We start from the raw sequence: 25,335 nt of genomic DNA on the forward strand, positions 1-25,335 counted from the left end.
TTTATATCTGTGATGGCAAAGCTGAATTACACCAGTCTTCAGTATCACATGATCCTTCAGGAAACATTCTAATTAGCTTATTATACACACAAAATAACTTTTTTTAGGGGGTTAAAAGTGTTAAAAATGTAACATTTGAAAATTCTGACGACATAAGCATTCTGTCACATTCTATAGCCTATGTAACACAGAGACATAAGAAAGTTAATACGGAACAAGCCTAAACTAGTTAAAGGTCTCCAAATGAACCTTTTAAAATGATTCCTTTTAATGATAATTTGTTCCTTTCAGTGTGTTTTACTTTAATAGCACCGAATTCGATATCAGCAAAACTCATTGTGGCAAATTCCTAACCTATTGCATTGTAAATTTAAAATTTCTAGTCAAGCCTGCAGCAGATCTGCATACTGTTGCCACAGGCAATAAATCTAACACAAGGCCATTTTAACCCTCGGAGCAGCCCACCCTCTCATAAAATACAATATGGCCACTCAGCTTGACCTTGGCTCTGGGTGCCAAAAAGCCTTCTGTGCTGTTAAAGCCCAAGAGAAGCTCAGTCCTGGACCCTCTCCAGATCCAAATATCACAGAGAGAGTGAGAGAGAGAGAGAGAGGGCGACAGACAGACCAAAAAGCCACACGCACAGTATACCCACTACATATACAATCAATAAACCATTTGTGTGCAGTCATGTGGAAGTAAAACTAACATGATCAAAGTAAGAGCATCTTCTAAGTGTGCCTGTTTACTGATCTGAGACCAGTGCGGGAAGCGGATTAGATCTTGCAGTGGCTCTGGGAGCAGTTTGGCTGTGAGTTTAGTGGACATTAATTGGTAAGGATGTAAATAAGTGTGTCACTAGTGAACCTTAGGGTGGAAGTATATGAATCTTTTATTGCTTCGAAGGAACACAGGACTGGAACAGACGGAAACAAGGGCGGAATAAAAGAAAGAATGGAATGCTAAATGTATTCATATCGGCTCGAGTCAGCATCAGACAGACTTTCTAAGACAAACTAACAACAGAAAACCATCTAAACTTTTGAAATAATGCATTAAATAGCATAACACATACTTCCAAAAAAGTCATTTGTGCAGTATTTATGCACTGTAAAATATGACTATTTTCTTTATGCGTGAAATGTACAATGCAGCAAAGTTTGTACTCCATTCTAGTTTTCTAGTCAAATATGATGAAAACTAAAAATGAAGGTTGATACCACTTCTATTGTAGGCTATACTGCAAAACAGAAGCTTGAGTTTTCAAAATGCAAAAATAAAATATATTAAAATAAAACGTGTATAATAAGGCAGCCATTTTGTATTTATATTCATTACATCACAGTATCTATTAAATCATAGTAATATAATTTTATTAGGCTACTTTAACAGGTATACCTGTTCAACTGATTGTTAACCCAAATATATAAATCAGCCAATCACATGGCAGCAACTCAATGCATTTAGGCATGGCCTGCTGAAGTTCAAGCCGAGCATCAGAATGGGGAAGAAATGGGATTTTAGTGACTTTGAACATGGTATGGTTGTTTGTGCCATACTCAGTACTTCAGAAACTGCTGATCTACTGGGATTTTTACACACAACCTTCTCTAGGGTTTACAGAGAATGGTCAGAGAGAGAGAGAGAGAGAGAGAATATCCAGAGAGCAGCATTTCTATGGGTGAAAATGCCTGGGTGATGAGGGGAACAGCCAGACTGGTTTGAGCTGATAGAAAGGTAGCAGTTATTCAAATAACCTCTTATAACCGAGGTCTGCAGAAGAACAGCAAACTGAGGCGACAATTTTCACTGGCCACAGTTGGAAAAACTTTGCCTGGTCTGATGAGTCTCGATTTCTGTTGAGACATTCAGATGCTAGAGACAGAATTTGGCGTAAAGAGAATGAGAACATGGATCTATCATGCCTTGTTACCACTGTGCAGGCTGGTGGTGGTGGTGGTGGTGTAATGGTGTGAGGGATGTGTTCTTGGCACACTTTAGGCCTCTAAGTGCCAATTGGTCATCGTTTAAATACCACCACGGCCTACCTGAGCATTGTTTCTGACCATGTCCATCCCTTTATGGCCACCATGTACCCATCCTCTGATGGCTACTCCCAGCAGGATAATGCACCATGTCCCAAAGCTCGAATCATTTCAAATTGGTTTCTTGAACATGACAATGAGTTCACTGTACTAAAATGACCCCCACAGTCACCAGATCTCAACCCAATAGAGCATCTTTGGGATGTGGTGGAACGGGAGTTTCGTGCCCTGGATGTGCATCCTACAAATCCTACAGTTCTGAAGGCCAAAGGGGGTCAAACACAGTATTAGGTGTTCCTAATAATCCTTTAGGTTAGTGTATATATATATACAGTATATACACATATAATATATATAACACATATACACACTTTAATTTATATGACTATTTTTCTTTAACTAGAATGCAGTATAACATTCACGTATTCTTTGGGGATTATAAAGATGCATCCTTACAGAATACACTTTCATCTGTAGATTAAATCTCTTGTGATAATAGTCTGGGTGTCAGATTCCAGCTTCACTCCGACCGTGGTGCTGTTCTGAACTGCCATTACAGACATCAAATGGGTTTTTATTCATAGAGCATAAATATCTCTCACATTGACACTTCAAAGTCTCGTCCGCCCACTCTGAGGTGAAAGCATTGCCTTGTTTGACCCAGCAGACGGGCTCCTTCGCCTGGTTCCAGAGCTACAATTTGCATCCAACTGCAATTTCACCCCCATTACAAGACTGACTGAAGATCTTCTCAAAAGGTCCGCATTCTCGTTCTTTGGGTGGAATTCATACAGAGTTCTCACGAGTTATTTGGCTTTGAGTTATACGGACACATGCACACAGATACACTCCCAGCCTTGGGCCAGTGTCATGTCTTGAGAGTGTCTCGAGGACAAACAGGGAGTCTCTTCATTCTTAATGCATGCTTTTTAAAGCAGAAGCCCTGCCTGGATGACCCTCACCCAACATGCCGTGATCTCCTCGCAGGTAAATGTTGAGTGCTGCAGATGGTTTAGAATGGGTATTTTCGCTAAGCAATGAAGAAAGGCTAATGCTTAACACCAGCACGTTCAAGTCTAACCGGGGATGAATTTCCTGTCCTCGGAGGGTTTTCACGCACTAAATTGCTGCGTATAATTAGGAAGCTGTAATGAAAGTGTGCAGCAGGAGGACGAAAGGTGTGATTTGTTACCGGGATTGGAGTCTTTTCAGCTGATTCAAGCACGTCCCCAATTCACACTGAGATGCAATTTATAGGGCTTGATAAAACTCAGCTTATGACTTGTTTCTTGCTGCATAAACTGCACACTAAACACTTTATTTGCTCTTAAATGTCTCGTGGTTGGCTGCGATAAAGGCTGAAAGGGGGGAAAAAAAAGAAAAAAGGGCCTTGGTTTTGAACTTCGGCCAAGCAAGCGAGTGTTTAAGCAAGGAAAGAAAGAAACAAGGGACTTGAAAGTGGTGCATCCAGTTTAAAATTGGAGTTTGTGGTTGAGTGATTCGAGCTGAATGCTCTTCTGTAAATAGACATGTGACTTTGTGGAAAAGGATGTGTCGTACTAGACAAGCGTTGTAGCTCTGATGGGAGAGAAGGTTCTATCAGGCTCAATATAATTTATTCATGACGATTTTCACCATGAACGGTCTCTCTCGCTGTCAGTGTCGGGGTGTGTGTACCAAGTTTGTATGTGTATTTAGGCCATTCTTTCCTGAAGCTTTGGACCATGTTTTGAAACGAATTCATGTTTCAGACTGACCAGGAGATCTTGAATACAAGCTTGTCCGTACAAACAACTAATTGTATACATTTTAAATAAACGATATATATATTTATAAAAAAATTAAATTTAAATAATTTGAATGTAATCTAATTTAACTGTTCTCAAACATAAAACATGCTAGAAACTAGGGTTGTCGTTTGTGTTTACGTAATATATGTGGGTGCACTTTGTATAATTATTTTATATATATAAATACACACACATGCTTGTATACATTTAAGAAATATTTTCCTGTATATAGATTTATGTATAATTTATATTATATATAAATATTTTAAATATAAATATTTTTTTTCTTAAATATACATGCATGTGTGTGTATTTTATATATATATATATATATATATATATATATATACAAAATAATTATACACAGTGCACCCACATATATTTTGTAAACACAAACTTTTATTTTGGATGCGATTAATCGCGATTAATCGTTTGACAGCCCTACTAGAAACAAAATAAATCCAAACAGCGACTCTTTTTGGGACCGAGCAGTATGATATATACTTATAATAATCAATCATTTGAAAACAAAACAGCAATACTGAAATAAAACTGCATTTCAAGTCCATAGTCCAAAAAGTTTTTCATGGCTGATCCAAGATCAGTTCTGTGAAGCACGAACTGACACCAGTCTTTCCGTGACTGAGCTACTAAGCAGAGGCTCAGAGACCATCTGAAGCAAAGAGCGACGTCAAGACCAGCTTCAAGTGCCTGACTTTCTTCCACATTCATTTGATGCTGAACCCTCAGCTTTCACTGAGGACTTAAGCCTCATTAATATTAATAAGTCTTTAGAGGAGGGATAGAGTGCTGCTTAATAGAAGTGTTAATCATTTATGACTGTCATTTTCATGTAGGCAGATCTCGCTAATGTCTATGTATTTGCACAAATCAGCTTACAAATGTCTACATTCAGACAAAAAACAGGAAAAAATAACAACTAAATTAAGAACAAAAGACAACCACGGAAACGACTGATCTAGAGGACATTTTTACATTTATGTGTTAGTGAGACTGAGAGAGAAGAAAATGGAAATGAACAACTTGGAGAGAACCGATTAAAAATGGATGAATTAAAAATATTCATACTAATTTGCTTTGAAGGAACTGCTCCACTGCATTGTAATGTGGTCTTGGCAGGTGCATATGTTTAAAACACAAAATGCAGTGCTCTTTTATTCCATTTGGGGTTTTCAACATTTAATAAGGGAAACTATGGTACATATTGTATAAAAGTGAGTGCTGTATTAAAAGCCTGGCCTGTAAGAACACGCACATTGTACCATTTTAATGTCTTCACATACTTTGTTATGATAGTTACATTGCAAATAATCAATATTGATGTAGACAGCCATACTAGGGCATTTTAATTATACTAGTAAATTATGAAGGAACAGCGATTAAACATTTAGCTGAACTTTCGTTTCTTATCTTTAGCTTTGGTTCAAGTAAACTAAATATAATATTTGTAATACATACTTTTTATCATTTTTTCTAAAAAATGAAAGACCAATAAAATAAATAAATAAATAAATAAAAATGCATTGCTATTTAGTAAAAATACATAAATTACCAAGCTATCACTAAATAAATTACAAATTGTGCAACAAACCAAATACACACTGGCATGCCAGAATAAAATACATATAAACCCCTCCATGAACAAAGATGTGTATGCTTCTATTAACACTTTCCATCAACAAAAACAGAGGCAATCCATCACATAGCTCTTAACCCTAATTTGCCCATTCATCCCAAATGAAAACAGACAACGGGAAGTCATAACCCTTACTTTTTAATTGGTTTGTGTGCACACGGGGCAACAGCTTGTGATATGCAGACTGCAAACAGCCACATGAATCAATGAGTTCCACGAATCAGGTACTTTAAACACAGGGCACTGGTGCGTTACCAAAACTAATTAAACACCATGTCTTCCCTCAGTCTCTGAGCAGACACACACACACACACACACACACATCTCACAGTATGCCATCAACATTCTTACATTGTGTTAATTACTAGAAAACGTGAGATATTGGCAGCTAGAGTGAGTATGACTGACGATGAGAGTGACAGAGAGAGAGAGAGATTACTCACGATACACACAGCTCACCTTTCTCTGAGAGTCTATGAATAGCACCATCAATAAAGAGCTCAGTCAGACTACAGAGTAGAAATATGAGCTGACCGAGAATCTTCCACACAACTCTCTCTCTCTCTCTCTGTGTGTGTGTGTTGATTTGTCCCGAGTTATGAATCATGCTGAAAACATGTTTAATATGAATACTTTCAGCTGAAAATATATTGCCTCAAAAGTTTGGGGTCTGCAAGACTTTTTTTTTATGTTTTTGAAAGCTGTGCTCACCAAGGCTGCATTTATTTGATCAAAAATAGAGTAGAAAACAGTAACATTGTAACATTTAACATCACCTATTTTAATGCACTTTAAAATGTAATTGATTCCTGTGATCCAAAGCTGATTTTCAGCATCATTACTCCAGTCTTCAGAGTCACATGATCCTTTAGACATCATTATAATTATATATGATTATATCATTATTTCCAATAATATGCTGATTAGCTCGTCAAGAAAGATTTCACAGTATTATCAATATTGAAAACAGTTGTGCTGCTAAATAGTTTGGTGAAAACAGTGATTCTTTGATGAACAGAAAGCTTAAAGGGATAGTTCACCCAAAAATGAAAATTCTGTCAGTAATTACTGTCAGCCCAAACATAATAGATGAAATAAAGTCGTTATTTATGTTTGTTTTTGTGCACAAAAAGTATTCTCATCGCTTGAGCCACTTTAGTCACTCGGACTATTTTAACGATGTCTTTAATAACTTTTCGAGGCCGGCAAGTTTCAATCCCTCAAGAAGCCTATGGACTAATATGGAGGAGTGATCCAGCTCTCAGATTTCATCAAAAATATCTTAATTCGTGTTCCGATGAGCAAAGGAGGGTGAGTAAATACTGACAGAATTTTCATTTTTGGGTGAACTGCCTTTTTTTGTAACAGAAATCTTTTGTAACATTATAAATGTCTTTACCAGCATTTTTAATCAATTCAATGCATCCTCAAACTTTTCTGTATTTACAAATAGATTGTTATACCTCGTATCTCACAGTATTACGCTTGAATCTGTGTACATTATATGCATTATATGCAAAACAGAATTATGCGGTTCTTGTATGTCTGAAACACTAACGTAATACGTATATTTTTTGCCATATGGTGCTCAAATCAGATCATGTACGACAGAAAAACTCAAGTGAGCGTATATTTGACTCACCTCAGTGATTCGAGGGTTGGTGCACTTCACGTTTGTGCTGGCGAGGTGTAGCCAGCGGCTGGTGTAGGGGTTGGACATGGGACAGTGCTGGCGAAGGGTGCAGCGGCCCTCCATACTGCACCAGCCACACTGGAACTTCCTCTCAGCCTTCAAACACACGCCACAACTGTCCCTCTGAGCGCCACACTTATACAGATTCACTGTGGGACACAAGTACAAATTCGTTTTTGAATGAACGCTGCTCTATCCTAAGTTTTCTGGAGGGTTAGGTTGACCTATCTAACAGTTTAGGAGAGGTATCAATCATAAACATTTCAAGCTCAACATAACCAAGTATTGCTGAGCATGAGAAAAGCAGCTTCAGACTCTTATTTTTCTATAAACATGAAATGAATTCGAATCAGTATGATCAATAACTTCAAACTCTATCAGACAGGTTACAGCATACTTACACAGAGTTCTGGCTTAAAAACGCATTCTTATCATGGGTTATGCATGCATTACCTTTGATGTTCTCAGGATTGTCAATGATGAAATTTCCATTCCACACCACTGAGAAATCCACCGGCAGTTCGCTAATTCTCATCCCCTCATACAGATACTGCAGAGATGGAGAGATGGAAACAAGTCACGACATTTTCCTGAAAGCGCAAACGCTGAGATAATGTATCGTTTATGATCGGATTTTGTCTTTGCTGTGTCAATTATTGATTACAACATGGCATGCAGCCAAAAAGTGAACAAAAAATTGGCAGAGCGTGCAAGAGAGTGAAGCAAATAACACAAGAAAGATGCTTTGACTGTATTAGTGCTCTTATTGAGTTACTCCAGACTTGCATCATCAGTCTGAGGAATAAGGAAGACTTTCAACACTCCTATTTTCTACAGCTTGGACACTGAGCTCCAATTGCCTTCATCTCTACTTATAAAGTGTGTGCGTGTTCAGTTGAAAGAGAATGACAAAAAGTGTGAGAAAGGAGGAGGTTAAAGGGTAAAATATACCTTGGCCACGTCCAATTCACATATGAATCTTATTTGTATAACATCACAAAGCAGGTAATAGCTATAAACTGTGCTTTTCTGGATCTCAATCTATAGCTTTATTTATAGCTTGGATGATATTAGTTACGTCTCATTGTGATTGGTCTTTCCCATGAGTACACATACCGAGCTGTTCTGGCACTGTACGCTGGAGCTGTTGAATCTGAGCGCTGTGACTCTGTGACTGACTCCTTGTATGTGTAACACACACTCGTAGCCGCGCTGACCCGACTGGGGTTGGGGAAGGTTCCGGGCTTTCAGGGTGATGGGCTTCACCTCCCCTGCCGGGATCAGGATCTCCTCGGAGCGGACCAGTTGAGGACAGTCCTAAAGGAGCGAAGGGGACGAGAGGTGAACGGGCAGTCAAGACAAACTCATAAAATCCTAACCTAAGTGTACTCAGTAGAGAATAGATGAAGTAAAAAAAACATTCAGTGCACATAGAACATGCTCCCCATGCCAAACACACAAACACACACAGCAGAACCTCAGGTGTTCTTTAAAAGCTCTTTGACATGTTACTCTCTAAAATGTGTGTGTGAAGAGGCCATCCACTAGTATGTCAGCCAGTGAGAGATAGAGTCCCTAGAGTCTTTCCAATACACACACTCGGAAATGGGGACTTCTACTGTTTTGTAATACAGCTAAACGTAATTATTGTGAAACCCCAAAAGGCCTATACACTCTAAACAAAAATGGTGCTATATAGCACTAAAAGTGGTTCATTGGCTTGTAATCATAGGGGAACCACTTTAAAGGATTAGTTCATTTTTGAAAAAACTTTTGTTGATAATTTACTCACCCCCATGTCATCCAAGATGTCCATGTCTTTCTTTCCTCGGTCGAAAAGAAATTAAGGATTTTGATGAAAACATTCCAGGATTTTTCTCCATATAATGGACTTACATGGGAACCAGATGGTCGGAGGTCCAAACGACAGTTAATAACAGTTTCAGATGCAGCTTCAAATGTCTTTAAACGACAGCAGACGATGAATAAGGGTCTTATCATGCGAAACGATCGGTTATTTCTAAGCTTATTCCAAAAATGTAACTTTTCTAAGGACAAATGCTAGCATTGCTCCATTCTGTGAGGCGCGTTTGTAACGTCACGTAATACGTAATTACGTTCAAAAGGTCACGGGCGACGTAGCCAGAAGTACAGAGTCAGAGTGTTTACAAGTTGAACGCATAGGTTGAACGTGCAAACTAACTCAAACGCCGTTTACAAAAAAGGAATTAAAAGGTAAAACAACGATGTCGGACGATTTTGATTCTGTACTTCCGGCTACGTCACCCGTGACCTTTTGGTCTCACAGAATACAGCAAGGCTAGCATTTGTCCTTAGAAAAGTTACATTTTTGGAATAAGTTTTGAAATAACCGATCGTTTCGCATGATAAGACCCTTATTCATCGTCTGGTGTCGTTTAAAGACCTTTGAAGCTGCATCTGAAACTGTTATTAACTGTCGTTTGGACCTTGGACTGTCTGGTTCCCATGTAAGTCCATTATATGGAGAAAAATCCTGGAATGTTTTCATCAAAAACCTAAATTTCTTTTCGACTGAGGAAAGAAAGACATGGACATCTTGGATGACATGGGGGTGAGTAAATTATCAGCAAAAGTTTTTTCAAAAGTGAACTAATCCTTTAAGTGCCATATAGCACTTATCTTTATCAAATGGTGCACCTTAACCACCCCAGAGAACCACTGAAGAACCTCTGAAGAACCAAACTGGGCTTAACAGGTTCTTTAAATGGTAGTGGTGCTATATAGCACCATGACCACCGCAAAGAACCCCTGAAGAACCGCTGAAGAACCTTTTTTTTTCTTGTACTCTATGCAAAAAATAAATAAATAAATAAATATTTCTTTGCGCAAACATTTTGAGAACAATTTTAAAGACCAGATAACTTTGAACGAACAGTGCATTAACATTGCCAGAAGAAGTTGGTGAGAACATTAGTTCTGAGAACATTGCCTGTTAGCAGGGTCACTTCTTGGACAGTAATGTTCTCCCTAAAGTATAAGGTTAAAAACACAAACAAAGACGCACAAATACATATGTACACAAACATACACTTACACACATGCAAGCCTGCACACACAAACACAAAAATGCAAATGAATGTGAACACACACACATACACACACCATGATTGATCATGGACCGTAAGGAGGTTTAGCCTGTGTGAGTGTGTGTTTATTTTGTGCATATGGCTGTGTGTGAATAAGTGGGAAGCTTGTGTGCGCTTTGACAGAGAATATTTCGGATATCGACCGCTAATTGCTCGCTGTGAGAGGGTGAGCAAGTGTGTTTACCACCTGACAGGGTGTAATGTAGCACATTGATCAGCTGAACACCTGCAAATTCGTGCGCACACACACGCACAAACAAGAGTCTCTAGCGAGGCGACCGTCGACTTCACACACACTTTTCAGCAGCTATTATTGGAGGCTCTTCCCCAGAGTTTTGTGATCCGGTAGATTTGCTATCGAGAGACTCTAACCTCCTACACACAGTGTGTGTGTGTGTTAGTGAGTGTACCTCTGAGGCGTTGACGCGTCCCTCCTGGAAGGAGCAGCTGGAGGGATCATGGGTGCAGAGGTTTCTGTACTTGCACCAGTGGCAGCGGAAGGAACTGGTTACACAGGAAAGACACCTAAACAGATGGAGAGAGAGAGAGAGAGAGAGAGAGAGAGAGAGAGAGAGAGAGAGAATAAAGTATTATTGCAACTCACTGATATCTCTGATTTATGATCCAAAGCCATTTTTTTGAGGGCACTGTGAAACTAGTCAGCATAAAATGTAGCTCTGGGTTTTAGATTAGCAATGGGGAGCAGGTTGTGCCTTTGAGACCAGAACTGCTGTGTCCTTGACCTTTGCGGCTTAATGCTGAATAAATTAAAAGTGTGCTGCGGAAATTTGCATGTGCCGTTGGACAGCGCAGTGCCATTGAATCTCACATGTCCCACTGAATCTCTCAGATGTTATGCAAAGGTTAGACTTCAGACGTACAATTATCACTCTGGTCTCGAGACATACAGACTTTATTAAGACATATGGTCGTGCCGTGACATATGATTTTAATTAGCACTGTATTGTCTGTGGGTAAGACAGTGGACTGCCTGACTGAATGTAGAATGAGGTATCTTAAAGAAAAAGAGACAAAAATATAATTCTTATTGCAAAACTGTTGTTGTTATCCTAAGCATTGTGATAGTTAGTAACTGTGACAAAGTTTTCATGAAGTAGAAAATGAAATCAAGTCTAGAGGTTAAATGGACATCCAGAAAATGTCCTTTTACACAAAGTCCAATGCACCTAAACAAGTGAACTAGTTTATAATGATATAGTGTAACCGTAGCATAAAAAACAAAGTCATTTAAGGCCAAACAGCCCATTCTCATCCCAAGGCATCATATACTGATGCTTTTGTCAATGCGTATACATTCAACGCCAGAGATGTATAAAATACTAAAAACCCGGACTTGAGTAAAAGTACAAGTGCTCTATCAAAAAAGTGACTTGAGTAGAAGTTGAAGTGCTCTTTAAGCACCACACTTAAGTAGAAGTACTAAAGTATTCAACATTTTTTGTACTTAAGTAGTGAATTTTAAAATAAACTACTTGCAATACTTAAGAACTAAAAGTAAAAGTACAAGTATTGTGTCATGTAATTATTAAAGAAAGCAGTCAAAAGTTTGAACTAGCAATCAAATAAGGCGCTTTGGCGGGATACAAATTTGCTTTGGCAGCCGCCCAAAAAATGTCATTGCAGGACAACCCCTGCATTAGTTGTCAATCTGTGTGTCAATCAATACCATTATCCTATAAAACTGGTGAGTGATTTAGCCAGTATGAAAGCCAACTTGCAACGAATGATTCGTAAAATTTTTGTTAAAATTGAAAAAAAAATAAAAATATCGAAGTAAAAGTATTAAATTCATCGAAAATATCTACTGAAGTAAAAGTAGAAGTATGAGAAAAAAAACAATACTCTAGTAGAGTACAGATATAGCATTTTAGTACTTAAGTTCTACTTCGTTACTATACATCTCTGTTCAACGCACATGGCACCCTTTAGCGTCAATATGAGACATAGATATATATGGGCCAGAAGGCGCCTTCTAGTGGTCTAACCCTAACCCTACACCAGAACTAAACCTACCCAAAACCGTATGTACCCATAAAGTATGTTATATTGACGCTAAAGGGTGCTATGTGCGTTGGATGTATACGCATTGACAAAAGCGTCAGTATATGATGCCTTGGGATGAGAATGCGTTGGGACAAATTGAGATAAACCAGGGTCGAGATCCCAGGATAACTTCCCCTCCTGTACTGCATCTCTATTTAGTTGTATAATCACTATTACAATATGCAGCACGCAAACCATGCGGGAATACAGTCATATATTTCAAGCATGTGTGCATAAGCATGTATCTGTGTGCGTCCCTGCAGCAGTTATATATTTATATGCAGATGAGCAAAGCTTACGAGAACGAGAATTTATAGTACCAGCACGTTCCAATAAAACACTTACATCAGTCCCTCTAATTCAGAAGCAAAGCCCATCTAGGGCGAGGCGGGCCTTGTTCTATTTGCAATGGAACATGTCATTTATTTGATGTTGAGGAAACTTGGAGACGCTTGTAGAATTATAAACCTCTACATCATTTTGGCGTCCAAGAGTTTGTGTTTTCCGCGAGCCAATTAAATTATGCAGAAGAGTTTATGCTACAATACTCATCAGAGCCGGCTCTTCATTGGGTCGTTGGGCTCAAACGGTGTAATTTTCAATCGGTGAGATATGAATAGAAATCGAGAGCTAAAACCGACGTAGCACGCTGTACTTAATCACTGTGTTGGGAACTCATGATAAATCAGAGCATTTTACAACATTTGAAGTCAAAGGAAGTGTGGGAGGAAATTATAAAAAAAACTGAGCCAGGTTGAACACACAAGGAGGGTCTTTCTGTCTCAGACTACCCATAATCCCCTGTGCACTGGCAAAGAGGGCCAACGGCGCTCCGTGTGAGGTCTGCGTGTTCAGACGGATTGGATACAGGGAGTTTGTTTGATTAGTTCCAGATCTGTCAGATGCTTGGGCGACATGGCTGTGAGAGAGCAAGGAAGTGAAGGGAACGGGAAGGGGGGGGCGAGTCTTTCGCAGCCAGCCAATCAGCGCCCTCGGAAGCTACCTCTTCCTGAGCCTTTTAGAAAGCTTCCAACAAACTGGGGGGCTCTGTGATCTCCTGCATCGAGCAGCATCTGTTCTCTGCAGAAGGCACGCTTATGAGATGTGGTTTAGAATACACACAAGAGGCTACGAGTAAACGCTAACACACACATAAACATGATGCACGCGAGCGAAGTTCGGGAGCGTGGCGTGTACAAAGACACAAAGCGCGCTCAGACAAGAGTTTGTTTATCAGCCAGCCTCCTGGAGAGACGAGATGCGGTCCAACTCTCTCCTCTCTGATCAGCCATCATAGCAGATGAAGTGGAATTGAACTGTGACAGACAGCAATGCCCCCAGCCGGAGCGCAAAACCCACAGCACACTTAGATTCAGCAATTCAGACATCTCAGCCTCGACACTTGAGAAATGTCAAGCAATCAGCCGGCATTTGCCATAATGGAAGCTTTTTATAGCTGCACAATCCTCGGGAAAAGTGCAGCCTGGTAGGAATGCGTTGCTAGTGGCCTGCAAAAAAACTAATCGGAGAGTTCGGACACACTGCGAGAATCTGGTGCGCCGCCAAACACAGCCTTGGTAAACTCTTTGAATATTATCAAAATGTCCTGTGGGGCTGAAACATTCACAGTTTTTCCATGTTACATAACACTTTTGAAACATTCACAGCGTGCGCAGTGAGCTGGCTGAGCGCCGTGACACAACGCTGATACTCCACGACACAGGAAGTGAGAGAAATATCAGCAGGGCTGTGTACTGTATGTGGGCCGAATGCATCATGAAGATAAATATCACAGAAACGGATAGATGGATAGATGGAATGACGCATCGTATAGCTCATGATGGATCTGGAAAAGAATTCAGAGTGAGTCGTAACACTGAGCGAACTACCCTACTGTATGTTGTCAATTTAACTAAAGCCAATTCATTTTCTCTTGTAAAATCAATATTGATTTTCAATTAAAAATGTAACTGGCTCTTCATCTGAAACAGCTTTCCTTTTCTGCTGTTAGCCAACTATCAAGCAAACTATTTAGGCCCATGTTTTTTTTTTTAAATCAATCCTAAAATTCCTGAGTTTAAGTTGAAAACATCATTTAATTGAAAAACAGCTAGAGTATAAAACTGTTTAGTGTCAATAAGATTCTTTTTATACTTTTACTCAGTAGGGAAGCATTAAATTGATCAAAAGTCATTTACAAAGATTTTGATTTCAAATCAATTCTGTTCTATCCATCAAAGAATCATAAACAAATGGTTTCCACCAAAATATTAACCAGCACAGCTCTTGTATCATTGACAATAACATGGAATGTTTCTTTAGCAGCATATCAGCGTATAAGAATGAATTCTGGAGGATCATGTGACACTGAAGACTGGCTGCTGAAAATTCAGCTTTAACAGCTTTAAGAGGTTCTTTGCGGTGGTCATGGTGCTATATAGCACCACTACCATTTAAAGAACCTGTTAAGCCCAGTTTGGTTCTTCAGTGGTTCTCTTGGGTTGTTAAGGTGCTCTACAGCACCTCTTATGGTTCTACATAGCACCATTTGACAAACAGAAGTTAGGCTATGTTTACACGGAAACGGTTCTGAAGAGAAAACGCAAAAGTGGTGTTGCGTTATCACTTTTTATTCACTTTTTAAAAGTGCGTGAAATTCAATGTAGTATGCACTCCAAGCAGCTAGGTGGCGATGTGAAGCACTGCCACACAACACCTGCGTACAACCTTCACTGTCAAGCAGACTTTTGCGTTTTTACCCTTTACACGGGAACGCGGCGGTGGTTTCACTTTTTTTGCGTTTTTAAGCCCCCAAAACGCCGTTGCCGTGTAAACGAAAGGCACGATAAAATATTTTTACGTTTTCACCCGTGAGCGTTCATGTGTAAACAGAGCCTTAAAGGGGTTCCCCTATAATTACAAGCCAATTAACCACTTTTAGTGCTATTTAGCACCATTTTTGTTTGCATAATGCATAATATTTTACGATATTACTGTTACAAAATAATACTGTTTATGATCAAATATCAAGCATAAGAGACATAAAAACATTTCAAAATCTTACAAAGAGCTATGAAATTCGAACTATAAAGTGAAGAAATCATGAGAAACGTTCTGAGGCTATGAGACACGTGCAACATTCCTGGGATATATTCTTCAAAAGAAGAACCTCCGAAGAAGGACATTTGAGCTATTTTTGCTCCATTTAATCTATCTAAGAAAAACAATTAATGAGTACTCGCATGCTATTTTTCTTTTCTAGGGAAATTAGTCAAATGAAGTGTGTGTATACTCACAGCTGGTGCACGCTGCAGTTGTAGAACTTCACCTCTGTGCTAATTAGCATCTGACCCGTTTCCTTCGAGTTCAGCCTGAGCTCGACACCCGACCAGTCTGAAAAGAGAGCAAGAGATGAGAACAGTTCTGTCGCATTGCATTCTGCTGTGTTTGGTTTGCCACCCTTTTTTCAGCTTGCTTCATGCTCAAGCTGTCTTCTGATTAATACTTGGCATACCTCACGTCGGATTCTCACAGTCAAGCGGAGCCTCGAGCAGCTCCGCAGTGCGTGGCATCCAAGCCGATATGAGCATATTTGGCGGGTTTTTTTTTTTTTTTGTGAAGACACGCTATTGTCATACCGAACACAGCTGAGACCTGCTGTTAATATGAAACAGGCCCGCGGGCGGCAGCGTCGATGTAATGGAGGAGGAACGGCTGGCATCGCCACAGAACACCAGCCAGGCCAATCCTTTTTGGCAGGGTGGTGGCGTGGAGAATGCCGATCGGCGCGCAGACCAAACGCTCGCGCTCGATAAGCGGCTAGCTCTTCATACTCAAATAATCACAAGCTCCGTCCCAAACAGGCAGCGATTCAGATAGCATACAGCTTGTGGGAGTCAGCTGTGACCCCAAAGCACTCCTCTTCCCTCCTTCACACCTGTTTCCACGCTTCGCAACACGGATGAATGGACTGAAAGGTAAAAAGTTGACATTTTTAGACCGTTTCCGGTGCATACGCCAACATTGGAAATAAACTAGGATTTGAATTGGTCACGCCCATGACTCAATGAGCAGGTATTTCCACACATGATCGATGCTCATAAGCTCCTATCTAGCCGGAATCAGTCAAGGGAAAGCAGCAAATGCGAGGCACCGGGGGATTAGATGACATTTACTTGAGGGAGCCCACTGATTGGATAACACTCCCCCCAACAAGAGAATGGGGGTTGTGGGTAAACAAAGCTGTCATTTACTGTGGGCTGGGAGGAGATTATTGTGATTCAGATAATCACAACCAGCTTCTGCCGTATATATGGCCATCTGCTTCTTAACCGAGGTTAGACTGGAAGCGCATGTAGGAATTTGTCCGTAAGCTTGAAAAAATAAAAACCCTGTGTAATCTTGCTGCGTAAGCGTTGCTAACAAACTGAACACACATCCGATACCTCTGTAGTGACATACAATTACATCACGCAGTTTTCCGTGAAACTGGATCCTCTGATTTTGGTTTCCCACTTTGCAAACTGATCCCTGATTATACCGCCAACCACAGATGACTCTAAACCCGATTGCAGATAAGCGTTGAAGAAGAACTCCATCCCTGGAGCTATTATGGGTAGGGAGAGGGCAGAGGGCTTGTCACCTGTAATGGGTGTAAGTGTGTCTGAGAGCACGCGTGAAGCCCTGGGGCCGACCTGAGGTCGTTGTAGGCTCATTAGAGCCGCGGTTGCACGTGGCTAGTGGGATCGATGGGGTGGCTTGAGTGTGAGAGCGGACGGCACCGCTGAAAGAAGCCCTCATTAGCAAGCAAGGCTAGCTAGGGTCTATTAATAGAGCATCTATACAAGAGAATAGAGATCACCTCTCTGAGGGGAACAGGTAGACGGATGGATAACGAAAAAACAGAAGGTTGAGTGCATGGAGATATCAGCGGTAAATCTATGGGGGTATAAGGAGTTTTAGTTTAAATAAATACCTTGATCTGTGGGGATGATGGGGACATCTTTAGCAGCGGGAGATGTGCAGAGAATCTGATTCCCATCCACTCTGCCCTCAACCTCCGTCAGGTTCCCGAAGGAGCAGGTGATTCCAGCAGAAAGATCCGGAACGTCTGTCACTTTCACCAGCAGCTAGACAGAAGAAAGAGATCATTTAGATTAGATCAGGAGTTTTCAAGCTGGAAAATCAAATCAAATACAAGTATTGCAATAATATAACTATTACTTTGTATTTAAATTCATTATACTACATGTCTGAGCCAAGCCACAGATCAACAGAAGAAATTCTCATACGGGTTCATTCTACGGCAGATGGTCTCACACAGCATAAACTCCAACCATCATTACAGACTTAACCTTATAAAGACTCCTGCTCAAAGAGGGTTGAAACTGGGCATTTAACAATGGATCAATCCTTCCTCCTATCTTTGAACTACATCTCCTGTATTTCACACGAATGCTCTTGCTCATCTTCACAAAGCACACATGGTCCTCTGAAGTCATTCTCTGGGGGACCGGTGACACATAGGATGAAGCTCACAGGCTATAAATACACACATTTCACATGCCAGGAGGGGAAGTGCAGAAGTGCAGGCTGGTCTTCTCACCACTGAAGAAGAGGACAATTATTACTGCGACATTTCTTAAGATTGCTCGGCTAACTTTTTGTTTTTACCATGCCGTTTGCAACAGTTCTACTTGCACGAGCGGCCCATCTCTATATGGCATCCAATTACTTTTATAACCACATGGATGTTCTTTTCCTTTCGCTCTTTACGTGACAACTACAGATTTGCTAATTAGCCATCTTGTTATTCGTTGTAGATACACAGACTGAACTCAAACATCGAGACAAAACATTGTTTGCGGTAAGCATGATCTATAAAGCACTGTCTAACCAAAACAACATTGACGAGGCGTGATTGGAGTCTCTATGTTTTGCCTTCGCTCCTTTCATTGCAGGTTAGCTTTTCCTCGTTTCTCTTCGTGGCTGCTGAGGTGCAGGGAGGGCTAATTGTTGCTAGCATTTCTAATAAAGCTAATTCGATTGTTTTTGGTGCTTTTCATGCTCCTCCAGCGCCCAGTGCGGATGGGTTTGTTGTCATAGTGATGCTTTCCCTTTATTGTGCGACGCGCAGAGCAGCGGTGACCCTGTTGTCATGTTGTCGAGCGCTACGGCACGACAGAAACATCTAATTTAGAGTCGGACACCTCATTATCTTAATCAGGTAGCTGTGATACAGGGACTCTATCAATTATCTGGACATCACAATTTTTTTTTCCCTCTGGCTTCCTAGGGAAGATTAACCAAGGTGAATACCTTCATATTTGCTTGTATGCCTGAGGTACTTTTTTGTGTGAATAAAAGAAAGTATAAAATAATAACAAAAAGGCCTGAATGGATATCTTTGTCTCCTTGAACGCAACTCCAACTCCGGCCCACATGCTTATTTGGCATCTCACCCACGCATATACCTTTCCCAAAGGCCTCCCAGATATCTCACTCTCCGTGCACTCCCACACAGACCACGCTTTCCAAAACCAAAACTGTTTATCTAGACATCGCACTGAAAACTAATTCATGCTAATTTTTCTTGCTAGAAGGAATGCAAACAGTATTTCAGTCAATATCACCTATAGGTTGTTTGGTTGTTCTCATGAGTAAAGGTTTTAAATGGTTTGTAAGGTCTCACCGGTACGCTGGGTTCAGACACAGCGATGCTGTCCGGGTACACGGTGGCTTTCACACACTGACTCAGTGTGGCAGCGAAACGGTACGGCTCGTTTGCCCGCTCGCAATGATCCCTTTGAGAACACCTATGAGAGAGAGAGAGAGCAGTAGTTAGTTGGGAAATATTTTCATTTATAAATCAGTGCATTCAGAACAAGCCTATTCATCAGCATGTGTGTTACCCGGGAATCACAAGCACCACACACCCAGTGGTGGATTAAGACTCTTTGGTGCCCCAGGGAAACCTAGAGAAATCTTTTGTTGAAAGGCTTCTCCTCTGCCAAAGTTCTCAAATCTAATTCAATAGGGGATAATCACGCTGACACATAGCACTTCCGCATTCAGTGATCTTTGCGCACTGCCACTTCTGTTGAATCAACTATCACTCCAACGAACTGATGACGGACTAAACTAGGTTTATTTATACGGCATCCCTGGTAAATTAGTCTGATTCACTAAAGTGCCGGTGTAAATTACTAGTTATACGCATGTGCAGACTCATAACATAAGGTCAATTTTCATGTACTATAATGTAATTTCCCTTTAAAAAAAAATGCTCACTACCATATGAATATTTGATTGGTAAGCCAGCTGAACAAGAATAACTGAAAGTTTCAGTTATTAAGGAAAGATGTTGTTTGACAAGTCAAATGATGATAATTTTTACTTGTCACAACGTTTTAAAAATAAAAACAGTAGTCTACAGTATACAGTAGCTACTCATAACTTAGAATTGTATTATAATTGTATTTCATATAATATTAAACAACATTTTCTGTGATCGATTCACACTACGGTAGCATTTTTCGACAAGGCAGCACAAATCGTCAGAACACCGGCTACAAACAAATGTGCTACCTTGTTTTATTTTAAAGTTTGGACCTTCATCCTGGTGAACCGCTTTAATCCACTTCTTCCTTATACTCAATTCAGTCTGGAATCCATGAAAACTTAGTAGGGTTGGTGTTGTTAGTTAGATTTGCAAAGTGGAACAGAGCAGTTACATCTATCCTTCGTTTCGGCTATTGTTGAACTGAGTCGGAAGTGGAAATGCACAAAGTTGACAAATCCCACCCATGAAACCCAAAAGCGTGATAATCCCCTATTTAAGAATGATGACATTTGATACAATGTTCAATGGTACAACGGCTGAGCATAGATGAGATTTCAGAACTTAAAAAAATAAATATTTTTTTTGCAGTTCGACAGTCCCCATTGTGAAAAAGAGCACTCTGGTCATTCTCCGATGTCTTCTTTTGTGTTTATTTGGAATGACATGTGGTTGAATAAAAGATCTTCAAAAGCTTTGCTTTTAATATTTTTAAAAGAAATCTCTTATGCTTACCAAGGCTGCAAGTAATAGTGATAATTTAAAATAACTTGCATTGTAATATTTTTTAAAAAGTGAATTTATTCCTGTGATGGCAAAGCTGAATTTCAGCACTTAATACTCCGGTGTTTACTGTCACATGATCCTTCATAAATCATTCTAACATGCCAATTTGCTGCTCAACAAACATTTCTAATTATCATCAATGTTGATAATGCTAAATAATGTTAAATTATAATCAATGTTGATAATGTTAAATAAGGTTAAATTATTATCAATGCTGATAATGAGTAAACCGTAATACATTTTTACATTTTTTAAGGATTATTTAATACTAAAATGTATGGAAAGTTCAAAGAAAAGCATTCATTACTATCAATTCTGATCAATTTAATGCACACCGGCTACATGAGCATCTGCTGCCTTCAGCTGCTGTCCTTGGTGCTGAACGCTTCCACAACACCACTTTCCCTTGAAAGAGCAATCAGTAACATCGAATTCCAGATGTGTAATGCTGTCATTACCGTCACGAACCAACAGTGTTCATGTACACGTACAATTCCAGAATATATCCTCTTATTCCTCTCAATGCATTTTTTTACTTGACTAAAGGCACTGATGGCCTAGAAAATGACCATTTTGTTCTTGTTTGTTGCATTTACACACAGGCTCACAAAAAGAACCTACAACAGTTGATTCATCCATCTGATATAAATCTTACTGTACTTTTGTGAATCTGAGGGTTGTTATTTTTACTCTTCACACTATATTCATTCAGCCTGTCACTTGCTTTTGACTCAGCCTCCTTCTCTCTTTGCTCCTCTATCTCTGACAAAGAGCGTGTAGGCTTGCAATTTGCCGTGTCTTTTTAACATGCCTGATGCTCCGGGGGGGAAATTATACTTAATGTGCTTTCAGATGTCCGGGGCGGCTTGTGCATTCTTCGCTGTCTGAAAATGTGGGTGTGTGTTTGTCTGCACGAATATGTACATCTTTCACAGCCGCCAAATCCAGAAGCCAGGTTTGATTTTGGAGGAGGAGGTAGGTGTACTCGGGATGCTGCGTTGCCATGGCACCAGGAGACGGCCATTATAATGTGTGTGTACATGTAAGTGCGTATACTTAGTGGGCAAGCTCTTCTCTCTCTTTCATTTAATGAAGTGTGTGTCCCATGTACATATCGTTTAGTCTCCAAAGGGGGGTTTATTCTACCTCTTGACTATCTCTCTCTCTCTCTCTCTCTCACACACACACACACACCAATTCAAAGAAAACGCCTAAACACACAAGCACGCACATACAGTATAACGGTCAAGATTTCTTGGACCAAATGTTCATATTTAGCTTTGCCTGTCCATTTTCCAGCTATTCCCAGCAAGTTTTTTTTTTATCTACTGTACCTTTAATATGCAAATGAGCTCTGCTATGATAAGCTAAACTCTGGTTGAGAAAACTACTGACATGCTGCTATTTAAATGTAGCAATGCTATGTGTGTGACAAGCTTTTAGATTTATGAATGACCTGTTTTTTAAGTGTGTGTGTAAGAGAGAGAGACGGAGACAGAGACAAAGGAAGGTAATGGTAGTGGTGGGTTAACCTTTGGGTTTTTCTCTACCGCCTGCTTTTAGCCCTGTGCACCAGACAGGCAATTACAGCGTCTTTTCTCCTCCTTACAAACTCAACACACACACACACACACTCAGCCCTGACGGGAGGAGACGGGCGACAGGAGAAGATTTTCCCTTGTTTCTTTCCTGTCTTCTTACCAGCGTCTCGAAAACATCCCGCGAGGTGTGTGGCGAGACACACGACTGAGAAAACCCTCCGAGGGAGGAGAAGAGGAGACGTTTAACAGAGGAATAAAATAAAGCTGAGAAGAAAGCTGTGGGAGTGATGTGAACTTCTCCCTGGGAGGACTTAGACGAGACTTAATGAGACAAGAAGAGATAAAGAAACGAGACAAGAAGAGGACAGAAGAGACAAAAGAAGAAGAGAAAAGACAAGAGAAAATTTGAGGCAAAAAGAAAAGTGTTAAGATGAGTAAATAAGACGAGACGAGTAAGAAGATAAGGAAAAGGATAAGAGACAAGAAGAGGAGATGAAGAAACAAGATAAAAAAGTGAATAGACTCAAGATGATAAGAGTAGAGAGGAAGACAAAAAGAGAAAAGTTGAAAAAAAAGGGTTGAGATTAGATGAGACAAGACAAAAAGAGAACAGTAGATGAGGATAGATTATACATCAAGAGCAGAAACGAGACGAGAAGAGAAGAGATGAGACGAGTTGACTTGAGATGAGTATTAATGAGTAAAGGAGAGACATCACAAGCGGAGAAGAGAAGAGATGTTACAAGAACAACCTTTTCCCCCATAGAAACATTGATAAGCTACGCAACATGCTTTCTGTTTCTGATGCAGAAAAGTTCGTTCATGCATTCATGACCTCGAGACTAGATTACTGTAATGCTTTATTAGCTGGTTGTCCTGCATCCTCAATAAACAAACTATAGTTAGTGCAAAATGCAGCTGCTAGAGTTCTTACTAGGTCAAGAAAATGTGATCATATAACACCGATTTTATAATCTCTACACTGGTTACCTATTAAAGGGTTAGTTCACCCAAAAATGAAAATTCTGTCAGTATTTACTCACCCTCATGTTGTTCCAACCCCGTAAGACCTTCGTTCATCTTCGGAACACAAATTAAGATATTTAGGATATTAAAATCGCTCCTGCATACAGTCCATAAGCTTCTTGAGGGACTGGCTCTTGCTGTCCTCGAAAAGTAATTGAAGACATCGTTAAAATAGTCCAAGTGACTACAGGGGCTCAATCTTAAGTTTATCAAACGACGAGAACACTTTTGTGCGCAAAAAAACAACAAAAATAACGACTTTATTTCAACTATTCACTTCCTTCTCCATAAGCCTATAGTCCGTTAACGTAGTGTGATTGCGTAGAGCTACGTCACACGTAGGCTCACTATTGGTCGACGCTGGTCATGTGTGTGTGATGCGTGTGACGTACAATAACAGAAGCTTACGCTATTAAACTAGTTAGCTGACTCGCGCAGAGGGAGAAATAAACGAATAGTTGAAATAAAGTCGTTATTTTTGTTGTTTTTTTGCGCACAAAAGTGTTCTCGTCGTTTGATAAACTTAAGATTGAGCCCCTGTAGTCACTTGGACTATTTTAACGATGTCTTTTATGACTTTTCGGGGACGGCAAGAGCCAGTCCCTCAAGAAGCCTATGGACTGTATGCAGGAGCGATTTTAATATCTTAAATATCTTAATTCGTTTTCCGAAGATGAACGAAGGTCTTACGGGGTTGGAACAACATGAGGGTGAGTAAATACTGACAGAATTTTCATTTTTGGGTGAACTAACCCTTTAAGTTCCGTATCACTGACCTATAAAGCCCTAAATGGTTTAGCTCCTATGTATTTAATGGACCTTCTATCGCCCTACAATCCATCGTGTTCTTTAAGATATCTAAATCCTAAGTCCTAGCATATCTAAGTCCACTAAAGGAGGGAGGGCGCTCTCGCATTTAGCTTCTAAACTCTGGAACATCCTTCCTGATGTTGTTCGAGGCTCAGACTCGCTGTCCCAGTTTAAAACTAGATTAAAGACGCATCTCTTTAGCCAAGCATTCACATAATGCTTACCTTTTATTCCTCTGTTCAATCAGATCGAATGCATTAATATTATGAACAGCAGCTATGCTAATTATTTCCCATTTGCTTTAGTGCTGTTATCTCGGGACGCTAGTCCTGAGGAAAACGGCATTCGTCAGCTCCAGTTTGTATCCAGCCTCTCATGGACACTTCAGACACCTGCAATGAGACGACTAAACGCCTGTGAAGACACGTCTCGACGCCGGCGATATGTTATGCCCCAAATGAATACATGATTAACTAAATGTATTTTTCCATGTACATTTCTGAAATGCACTTTCTGTAAAGCTGCTTTGAAACAATATGTATTGTGAAAAGCGCTATACAAATAAATTTGAATTGAATTGAATAGTAAGAGAAAAGTTGAAAAAAGGGTTGAGTAAAGACAATAAGTGAAGAGACAAAAAACAACAGTTAGACGAGTAAAGAAGAGACATCAAGAGAAGAGGAGGAATGAGGCGAGATGAGACGAGAAGAGCCCTAAACACACATCATCAATAAAACCAACCTCTCATCTCTATGTTGCCCCAGTACGTGTCCAACAGGTGAAATAATTCACTCATAAACAGCCTGAGTGTGACTCTCCTTCCATCCCTCCAGATCAATATGTAATTAGGAATTCATTTAGCTGAGCATCAATCCCATATAACCCAAACACACACCAACACCATCTAAGTTCAATACTGAGAGCGCGGAGTAAACGTCTTGGCTCTGTAATGAGCAGCGTATGACTGTAATAACCATAATAACGCTGCTTGAATGAGCATTGAACAACTACAGGACACGCAATTCTTCTGAACGTGCGCAGATGTCAATGACGTTTAATTGATCTACTTTTGTTGTAATGTGATGAGTTGTGTTATTGCTGATGGCCAAAGGATTTTCATGGACTGTGTTGTGACTGTACTCCTCTATATTAGTCTAACGGTGAGACGCCAACGGGCAGTGCAGTCGTTGATGGCTCTGTGTGAACTTGAAATGCGGGGGGGGGGGGGGTAGTCTAATCTGCATTAAACCACTTTAAGCATTTAATTTTTCTATGGGAGAAAAATGCTTAATAACGTGTAATTAAACGCGTTGCGTTCATATTCTGGGCTCATCTGATTTTTTTTTGTATCAGATGAGCCCAGTTTTTTTGTATTCTGCTGGAAGTAGCCATCAGAGGATGGATACATGGTGGCCATAAAGGGATGGACATGGTCAGAAACAATGCTCAGGTAGGC

The 25,335-nt window shown here is 40.1% G+C and overlaps 1 protein-coding gene across 2 annotated transcripts in view; it reads right to left on the bottom strand.

Moving 5' to 3' along the window:
• The window catches only part of plxna2 (plexin A2), a 222,327-nt gene that overhangs the window by 62,210 nt on the left and 134,782 nt on the right, over positions 1–25,335 (bottom strand). For both annotated transcript variants that reach the window (XM_039652640.2, XM_039652638.2), the window contains exons 6-12: positions 19,069–19,192; positions 17,353–17,506; positions 15,674–15,770; positions 10,724–10,838; positions 8,302–8,502; positions 7,639–7,735; positions 7,135–7,334 (exon numbers count right to left, since the gene is read on the bottom strand). In XM_039652640.2, coding sequence (XP_039508574.2) covers positions 7,135–7,334; positions 7,639–7,735; positions 8,302–8,502; positions 10,724–10,838; positions 15,674–15,770; positions 17,353–17,506; positions 19,069–19,192 — 988 coding nt within the window. The remainder of the gene's footprint in view (positions 1–7,134; positions 7,335–7,638; positions 7,736–8,301; positions 8,503–10,723; positions 10,839–15,673; positions 15,771–17,352; positions 17,507–19,068; positions 19,193–25,335) is intronic.

This window comes from Pimephales promelas, chromosome 20 (genome assembly GCF_988280905.1).
Source record: "Pimephales promelas chromosome 20, fPimPro1.hap1.1, whole genome shotgun sequence".
Lineage (NCBI taxonomy): Eukaryota > Metazoa > Chordata > Actinopteri > Cypriniformes > Leuciscidae > Pimephales > Pimephales promelas.